We start from the raw sequence: 10646 nt of genomic DNA, 5'->3' as shown, positions 1-10646 counted from the left end.
CATACATATACACACACATATATACATATACACACACACATATATACATATATACAGACACATATATACATATACACACATTTAACGTCCGCTTTCCATGCTAGCATGGGTTGTATACATATATACACACACATACAAATATACATATATGTATACACACACACATATGCATATGCCCATACACATATGCACAAACACACAGAGGCTTCCATTAATCAACTAAATGGAAATTTAATGCCAGTTTTAAGTAATGTCAAAATGATCGATGTTGTTGATTTTTTAAAAATCTAATTATGCAAACACCTGTTCTCAGCAAAGAAGCTTCACTGGAAACAATAAATAAAGCTCACAGGAAACAAATTCCAAGAGAATTTGAAGAACCAACCATTTTCTAATTTCCAAGTTCTAAAGCACAACATTTTTTTGACTCACACACTCTCTCTCTGCATATATATATATATATATATATATATTGGCCATCCACTCGTGACCGAGGAAGACCATTGCCAACCTTCAGGAACATTGTGCGCTCTAGGACTAGTTTATATTTTGCATTTGTGGCTCCATTGGTGGCTAATGAGCCTTGCTCTTGACAAGCATACACGACTGCAAACATTCCCCATTCACTATACGAGTTGTGTGCAGCTCGCTTAGGTTCTTCATGCTGGATACGTGCTCTCTCAAAAGTGTTGATCCCCTCCTTAACCTGCTTCCTCCATCTGTGGCGGTGACAGGTATTGTTCTCCCAGTCAGTGTCTGCATATCACAGGCCTTTAATGAGGATTTGACACAGTCCTTAAATCGCAGCCTTGGTTTCTGCCGCAATATCAAAGGAAGGCATTACCAAGGCAATGACTGGTGACTGAGACCTTTGGAAGTATGCTGTGCTTGAGAAGAGCCGACAAGCCAAGTGAGACCATAGCCCGTGGCCTATGCCAGTGAGTGTAACCAGCCTACTTATGAATACCCTTCATTCATTGGACAATAAACTTTGCTTGCGAAGACCTATTGAGGCAAATAAATTCATGATCAAAATTGCTGACGTGGCTGATGACAGTACTGCCTTATTGGCACTCATGCCAGTGGAACATTAAAAGCACATCCGAACATGGAATGTAACCAGCCCACTTATGAGTACCCCTCATTCATTGGACAATAAACTTTGCTTGCGAAGACCTATTGAGGCAAGTGAAATCGAATCAAAATCGCTGGCGTGGCCGATGACAGCGCCACCTGATTTGCACTTGTGCCAGTGGAACGTTAAAAGTACATCCAAGCGTGATCATTGCCAAGGCCACTCTCGGAGTGGCTGGCGTTAGGAAGGGCATCCAGCTGTAGAAACTTTGCCAAATCATACTGAGCCTGGTGCAGCCTTCTGGCTCCCCAGTCTTCAGTCAAACCGTCCAACCCATGCCAGCATGGAAAGCGGACATTAAACGACTACGATGATGATGATGATGAATATATATATACATACATACATACATATATATCCCAAGAGAGAAGAGATGCTAAAACTAATATAGAAGGCTTTAATATAGCAGATATTGAAAGCATTGATTTAATAGCAACAAAAATGCTAAGTAAAATAGTAGTCATGTGCTTATAGTAAGCTCAATCATTTCCACAGTTAAACTAGCACATTATAATCAGATAAAGATGTTGATTTTGCAATTCAAATAAACATGTAGATAGGATTATATAGAGGCTGAAATGTAAGTAAAATACTTGAAGCATACAGTCATAATAAATTTCAGTTTTATTTTGAATAAAAAGTCACCTCATTTCTTTTCCTTTTCTTTATATGTCTGGTTTTAATCTTTAGGTTAATTGTTTTTCTTTCAAAAATCAATTTCTTTAACTGAATTTTTTTCTATTTCCTTATCTATACAGTGTTATACTATTTGGTTTACTTTTTGCGAAGTAGCTAAAGTGGTTTATAAATTGTTATTCTCTATCATATGGCCAAATTGTCTGGAAGTCTGCTTCCCACCACACCATATTGAGTTTAATCTTATAATATGGTATCTTGGGCAAGTGTCTTTTACCACAGCTTCAGTTCAACCCAAACCTTGTGAAGGAAACTGATTGAAGCCTGATTCTGATTGAGGATTATGTTAAGGGTACACATGGGTGCATGAAGGCAAGTGGCTTAATGGTTAGAGTATTTGGCTCACAATCATAAGGTTGTGAGTTCAATTTTCAGCGATGCATTGTGTTCTTGAGCAAGACACTTTATTTCACATTGCTCCAGTCCACTCAGGTGGCAAAAATGAGTAGTACCTGTATTTCGAGGGGCCAGCATTATTAGACTCTGTGCCATGCTGAATCTCCCTGAGAACTATGTTAAGGGTATTCATGTCTGTGGAGTGCTCAGCCACATGCACATTAATTTCATGAGCAGGCTATTTTGTTGATTGGATCTACTGGGAACTTCATTGTAATCAATGGAGTGCCAGTTTATACATGGGTTTATGGAATACTCAACTACTTAAATGATTATTTAATAAGTAGGTAGATCAGTTGACCAAACAACTATACATTCATTGTTGAAACTGATACAGATCCATATTCTTTTTAAAAAACATTAATATTTCAAACATTGAAACTTCACTTCCATTTTCCTCTCTGTCACATTTTACAATTCCTACAGATCAAACATGAGCAACTTATTTTAAGAAGCAGGCCTCATGAGACATGGTTTATCATCAGGCAGACTTCACTTACTAAAAAAACTGAAGGCAATTTCACATTAGGAATACCATTCAGAAAGTTCCATGTGCCACAGTTTGCCCATGACTGCTCTAGACTTTCAGGCATGATTACTTAAATCTCACTAAGCTGGGAGGACCTGAAAAAGTCACCAATATTTCCCCTCCTCTCCTGACTAACTTCAGAAAATTTCTTTTTTTACAAGTATAATTAGAGAATGTTTATCTACAAAGTGTTATCTCTTAATTATAAAATATATCCATGTATAAATAATAAAATTGTGAATGTCACCATCATGCAAGTAATGTCCTTCGTTTTCAGTGCATGAAGACATGTCTAGTCATGGTGAAATATTACCTCACTAGGAAATAGGTGAAGGTTGGTGACAGGAAGAGTGTTCAACCATAGAAAATCCACTACAAATTCCATGCAATGCATGCAAGCATGGAAATGTGAATGTTACGATGACAATGACTTTAACTTTGCATTTATGGTCATGTACTTATATATTGTCACAAATTATAAGACCGCTGTATAAACACACACACACAGTAAATAGTTGTTGGAAGTATGGATGGATTTCCATAATATAACTGAATCAATTGTAACAGAATATTTTTTAAAATTTAAACAGAAATTTATTTCAGCGTTATATCATACAAACAAGCTCCTTCTTTCCTCAGCTAAAAATTCCCCATTCATATCTTTAGCATGTTCTGTTTTCTGATTTATATCTATAGTATGTTCTAGACAGAACATTCAGAGGCCTGGATAAAGTAAATCTAATATTTTATCACATATTGTGAAAAAATAATACTTATTACAAAAAGAGATAACAATGTCATATGCAACATAAGTACAACAGTCATCTACCACTTTTACATATGCAATAAGTAAAAATCTAGAACTTCAATCACAACAGGTACACAAATTATAACAGGTATGATTTCTCAGAGCAATATTCTGTATAATATTCTTTCAGAACCTGAAGTGAAAAATTTATACAAGTAAAATCTAAACAACAAAACAGTAATTTTATTTAAAGCAAAAATCTATTAAAATATAATTTCAATTTAATCAATATTGTACTTGAATTTAAGAGCAAAGAAAGCTGTTTCAAGTTTGTTGGAAGGCTTAATTCGTTCAGCATATTTATCAACATTTGATGTTAAGCCAATAAGAACTGATTTTATATTAACAGCAATAGCAATGATAATTAGTCTCTCCCAAAGATTAAATTTATCAAACATTTTGATCTAAAATTCATTCCTGTATATGAGTGAACAAAATTATAAAATCACAAACAGAAATCAATGATGTAAAACATAGTTTTATGTCAACATAAAGTTGCTAATATGTAACCATAGTAAAGGCTTTTTAGAATAATATACATATTCATTGATAAATACAAACATAGTTAAATGAACAAATGACAGGCTCCCTGAAAATTTAATGTCAGTTTCGAAGGCAAAATGATTTATGACAGACAAATTTAAAGCTTGGAAGCAGGTAAGCTAATTATTTAATCACAAAAATAGAAAGGCAAAGAAAATTGCTAAGAGAAAAATAAGTTGTTTTAAAATGTCCTTCATTATGAGAGACAGATATAGTAAATCTTCATCATTAGTGCTAATACAATAATTGTTATACTTATTGATTAATGAAACACAGCAATGAATTCAAAAGAAATGACGAACAAGCATATCAAAGAAAATCACAATAGATACTCATCATCATAACATTATATGTGTATGTGTATATATATGTATATATATATATATGTGTGTGTGTGTGGGGTGTGTGTATATATATATATATATATATATATATATATATATATATATATATATATATATATATATATATATGTAAGAAACATCTCTAATTCCAAATGTATTTCTGAGAAGAAATAAAGCAAAAGAAATAAATAGCCTTTCACCAAATAAGTTTTCTCTTTCAAAGAGAGATTAGTTTCACTTGAATATGGACATTAGACCGCTAAAAATAAATAACTGCTAAAAAATCTGAGACCAGAAAGGCATAGAGTGTTTTAATTATAGAAATATATAGAGAACAACTGTCAAATATATAATGAACAGGAATAAAACTGATTACAAGAAAGGGAAACCATGTATGTTATATACTGTCAAATGTTAGTAAGTTTTACTAATGCTTAGCAGTCAAGGTATTTGATAGAAGCCAATAAAGGGAGCCTCTATGTCACAGAGGGCTACAACAAAAGCTATATCTGTTTGAGAAGAATGAAGAATGCCTTTAAAATGGACTTCTAAATAAACTTTGCCCATCCCAAAGAACAGGGTAATCATGGTTGGAATACCTTTGATTGCAGGTCTGCTCAACTAGTATTGCTCTAGGACTAAACAACAAGAGATTTTATATATAATTAGAAACTCAGAACTAGGAAATTCGTTGCAGTAAAAGAACTTTTCTACAGAAGTTTTACAATCCATGAAGTTATATTATGTGGTTAATTATAAAAACAAAAGCAGAATCCAAACTTGGTAATTTAAGCTATCAAACTGTCTCAATTCTTTCATTTATTCTATCAGAGAAACATACTCAAAGTATTAATTTTCAGACTAGAAACTATAAGAATTTAACATTATATGAACAACTCAAAACCTAAATATCTCTGGGAATCCTATGAAGATGATTTTATGTGATTGTGGTAACTACTGTCTTAAGGTATGGTATGGGCAAACTAGATAGTTTTCTGGGTGGGGCCTAACTGGTCTAAGGGCTTGAACCTAATCTATTTAAGCTATGGTTATGGATATAAGCAGCCCCAGTGCATTGCTTTAACCAGAGGTTTATAATGCCACTAAGATAGCCCTGGCCACAGTTGCTTCACCTGCTAGAATTACTAGCAGAATTTCTTTAATATTAGAACTGCATGTCATATATAAACTGGGCAAGTTGGGCTCATACTAATTCTGCTCAGGTATTCCTATCTCAAATGCTTCTCTTCTTCTTTCTTCTATCACCTTTGTTGTGTTCAACTCTCTAGGTCTTTGCACTAACCATTATGCTAAGTCCCTCCTTCCTTGAACATCGACCTTCTGGAGTTCTCTCCAGGTTTATGTGTTTACCACACTTGTTGACCAACAGGTTCAGGATGAACATTATAACACCAATCTCACCAATTTAGGAGAACCTCCAGAGGCTCTGGGCACTGCCTTTTCCTTGAGACCCAGCATTTGAAATTTAAAAAAAAAACAGTACATGTATCCCACACATGCACATACATAAGCCATTGACACAGAAGCATCAATGTGATTGCTCAACTTGCTAGAAATAGAAGGCAAATCTTCTTCAAATCACGTCACACTATCTTTAAATAAAAAGGACACAATTAGACATCATGGTCATAGCATGGTCATAGCTTGAATGCTTTTAATCATAGATCTTTCAGTCAAGGTTAACCTGAGGTTAAACACAAACAGCAACACACAGATGTGTGCATGCACACACACACACACACACACAAACACACAAACACACAACAGTCAGTATAAACACACAAAATATATCTTTGTTTTAAAAAGACAAAAAAAAATTAAAGTTAACAATATTTTTTTGTATTGAAATAAGCATCATCAAAGTTCTTTGGACAAACACAATAATTACTGATGCACACTGCAAAGAAACAGAATAGCCAATAGTAACAACAACAATAAATGCAATCTAATGAAAGCATTTATACGATTCCTCCAATGGCTAGAAAAAGCAGCCAAATATCTCACAAACTACACTCCACTATTTTAAATAAAGAAAGCACATCAAATAATGTAGCCCTTTCTCCCCTCTCTCTCTCTCTCTCTCTTTGGTTTCATGTGCCATGGCTACAAGCATCAGCAATCATGACTCTCCATGCCAAAGAGTGAAAACTCATGAATTCTCTTGAGAAAGCTTCAGCAGTGATTTCCTTGTGCCTTCTGCTGGTTTATTAACAATTTATTCAACTAATCTCTTTCTGCGCTGAGCTTATCCTTGAGACACAGCATCTATTTAACCCTAGGCAGGAGAATGGTTCATGTGAAATCTGGCCATGTTCGCGCACCAGTGAACCTGTGCGATACATGACTTAAGGCCAGCCCTGGTTTTAAGTCCTGCGTAAACAAGACAGGATGGTTGGTTATCTCAGGAAAGCTTGTGATCATAGTTCTGCTCGATTAGAGTCAACCTAGGGCAAAACAGCAAAAACAATGACAAATTATAGATGTAACCTTTCTTTAAAAGTTAAAATAACTTTGTTGTTAAGAAACTTGCTTTGCAACCACATAGTTTTTGGTTCAGTCCCACAACACAGCACCTTGGGCAAATGTCTTCTACTCTAGATGCAGGCCAACCAATACCTTGTTGAGTGAATTTAAGAGATGGAGTCTGTGTGGAAGCCCATTGTGTCTGTCTGTTCATCTGTCTCCATTACCAGCACCTGACAACTGGTATTGGTTTGTTTATATCCCCTATAACTTAATGATTTGGCAAAAGAGACCAACAGAATAAGTGCCAGACTTAAAAAGTAAGTAAATGAGGCTGATTTATTTGATTAAAATGCTTCAAGGCAGTGATCCAGCATGGCTGCAGTCCAACGAGTGAAACAAGTAAAGGATAAAAGAAATCTTACAACAAAAGCCTGTGAGAAACTTTAAAGCAGAATTATCAACCTTACATTGCAATGAGGAACATTAAAAGTTTATTTTAAAACAATCAATAGAATAGCCTTTCTGCAATTAGTGTGTGTATGTGGTTAAACAAAATAGGAAAAATGTGCAATATCAGTACTTTCAGGTAGATACTATGATGATAATACTAACTTTCAAGAAAGCACATTTAGAAAACTGCAGTGATGATAGAAATATATGTATATATATATATATATATTCACACATATACATACACACTACAATACTTTCAGATATGATAAGCACAAATTCTATCAGACAAATTGGAAGCAAAATTGTGAAGCCTGATGTAACTATGTATCTTGACTAGAGATACTAGTAGAAGGAAACTACTACAACTAATTATTACTATTTTCATTATAATTATTTCTATTCTAGTTATTGATTTTATTTTCCTAATTATTATTCTAATCAATATTATTATTATTATTATTATTATTATGAACAGTACTCAAACAATTACTGTTAGAAAATTTTAAAATACAAAAATTAAAAATAAAGATACAAGAAATCCGCATTGGGATTATCATTATTATTATTATTATTAACATCATTATCATTTTTATTATTATCATTATCATTATTATTATTATTATTATTATTATTATTATTATTATTAACATCATTATCATTTTTATTATTATTATTATTATTATTATTATTATTATCATTATCGTTTTTATTATTATTATTATTATTATTATTATTATTGAAGTACAAAATCAATGAAAATTTGAAAAAATTCATTGATCTATGAAAATAGAAAATTACATGAAATTATGCAATATCTATTGTTTAGGAAGTAGTGATGTGCGTAAATTTGCATTGCATAACACAAAGGCCTGCTAAGATCATCAGGCACTATGTTGAAGAGAGGGAGGGACCAAGAGAAAGAGATGAGGAGAGAGAGAACTGTGTGCATAATGAATATTGAAACCACTACAGGAAGTATAATATGGAATCTGTCTAGAAATAGAGAATAAGCAAATGAATAGAATATATTACTGGCCTGAGGGAGAAAAAGTGCCATATTCCTGGACAGCTACATAACAGAAACATTTCACATTAATATATTTTGTTTTTCTACCAGTCAGATATTGGGACAATGAATGGTAAATTATTTTAGAATTAAGTCATGGTGAAAGTCATTTCAGGATACAACAATATGTATGCTTGTTATTACTGTGTATGAATGTGTTGGTCATTCAAAAAATAATAAAACACTGAAATGATAAAAAAAATACACGGGCTGCAAGTCATCTAGTTTGTCTGACAGCTACTTCTTCACAGTTTCATCTGAAACAGTAATTGTGTACTTTCAATTCAAAAGCAAACTATCTTAAAAATCTTAGGGGCATAACATTTAACCCTTTTGATACCAATCTATCATGACTCTGCAATACAATCTTTCTGTTTTAACACTTTAGCATTTAAACCAGCGAGATCCAGCCAAATATTTTGCCTGTTTCATGTGCACACCAGCCTGATCTCGCCTCTCACACCTACCGTACAATGTCATTCTAAAAATAAACCATTACACCATCAAAATCTCAAGGGCATGAGGTAATGCATGATTAATTCAAAACAATGTGAATAAATATTACATTTATTCTGAATGCTAAAGGATTAAAGTGATCTAAAAGCCATCCATCAAACTATCATGTTAATTTAAGTTCCAAATACCAGCTTAAGCTTACTAATGAGAAAATTATTTTACTATTTTTCATTATTTTCATAAGTAGCTGAAATAAGGTTGTGTATTTTAATAGGAATATGGTAACAAAAGGGTTAAAAAGTGTATTCATTTTATCAAATAGAAGTATTAGAATTTTGAGATTATATATATATAGTAACAAAGATTTTTTTTAATGTTCCATTCTGCACAATGTTTAAATTATAAATATGTAGATAATAATCATCAAGCTATTTAAGGAGTGTATTTGATGTCAAAACAAGAATTTAGAAGAATATGAAGTAGTTCTTTTTTGGGAACAGTGGATCCTGAAGCACATAAAGCTACAAATAACAGCATATAAATATTGTGATCAAAAAACCCTTTTGAATAGAAAAGGTCCACTGACAGGGGGAGCCTTCAACTTTTTCTGTCCAAAAGGGTTTTCCATCCCAATATTCACATGCTATTATTTATAGATTTACATGCTTCAAGATCCACTGTTCCAAAACAAGGATATCTATATTTATATTGCTGTACCTTGAGAGGGGCATTCAGCTAAAATACATAAACAAAATATGCGTGTGTGTGTAGCTGAAATTTATAGAAAAACAAAAAATGAAGATAGGTGAATGAACAACAAACAAATGTATTAGTTTGATGCTTGGGAAAAATGGAAAAAGTCTTTTACATTTCGAGCCTATGCTCTTCAGCAGAAATGAATAAGAGAAAATAAACAGAGAGAGAATAAAAAAAATTTGCTTGAATACAAAAGGTTTTCAAATTCAAAGACATCTTAAACTGTGCTCAAGCCAGCAATATGTAAATTTCTTCCATAAAAGTATAGTATTTGTAGCATCAAGGATTATCAAAGGTGTTGTAAGATTAAAGGATAGGTTGAATAATTTTTACACAATACATTTGTGTGTGTGTGTGTGTGTGCGCGCGCGCGCACGCATGCATATATATATAACCTAGAAGTGTACATAGTAGCACTGATGTGTACAAATATCCTAAACGCATTTGAGTATAATCAGATGTCAAAAGACTTTTGCTGAGGAAATTGTCACGGGAGTAAAAAAAAATCTCCTTATGGACAATATGTGTGAAAACATACAATGAGGCTATAAATCACATTATTAGAACATCGGACAAAGACATGTGAGTTGTGAACAATAGGGTCCATGGATGATAAAACATAAAGGCGTAGAATAAAAAAAATTGAACTCCTTCCCTTCAGCAGCATTTTCAAGGACTAAGATGAAAAAATTCTTAAATTGTAAGGAAGTAAATATTCTATTTCATTTTATTTTAGTTTATATCATATTATTTCACCCCATTTCATTTCCTTGAGAAAATTTGAAGAATTTCTGTACCTGGATATAAATATTCTTATGAATATTCTACAGAACATATTTCTTTATTTTTTCTGATTAACCATATCATTACCAATATAACATATCTATCTATCAATCTAACTATCTCTTTGTGTATATATATATATATATTGGGTTGGCAACTAAGTTCCCACTATTTTTTTAAATTTTGAAATTTAT

The 10646-nt window shown here is 32.8% G+C and overlaps 1 protein-coding gene across 1 annotated transcript in view; it reads right to left on the bottom strand.

Moving 5' to 3' along the window:
- Nucleotides 1–1314: 1314 nt before the first annotated feature.
- The window catches only part of LOC106881750 (electrogenic sodium bicarbonate cotransporter 1-like), a 23252-nt gene continuing 13920 nt past the window's right edge, over nt 1315–10646 (bottom strand). The window contains exon 3 of the mRNA XM_014932240.2: nt 1315–3697. Within this exon, the coding sequence (XP_014787726.1) occupies nt 3663–3697 (35 nt within the window). The 3' untranslated portion in view covers nt 1315–3662. The remainder of the gene's footprint in view (nt 3698–10646) is intronic.

Source organism: Octopus bimaculoides, chromosome 28 (assembly GCF_001194135.2).
Source record: "Octopus bimaculoides isolate UCB-OBI-ISO-001 chromosome 28, ASM119413v2, whole genome shotgun sequence".
Lineage (NCBI taxonomy): Eukaryota > Metazoa > Mollusca > Cephalopoda > Octopoda > Octopodidae > Octopus > Octopus bimaculoides.
Note: the sequence above shows the minus strand (reverse complement) of the source record. Positions and strands in the feature narration are given on the sequence as shown.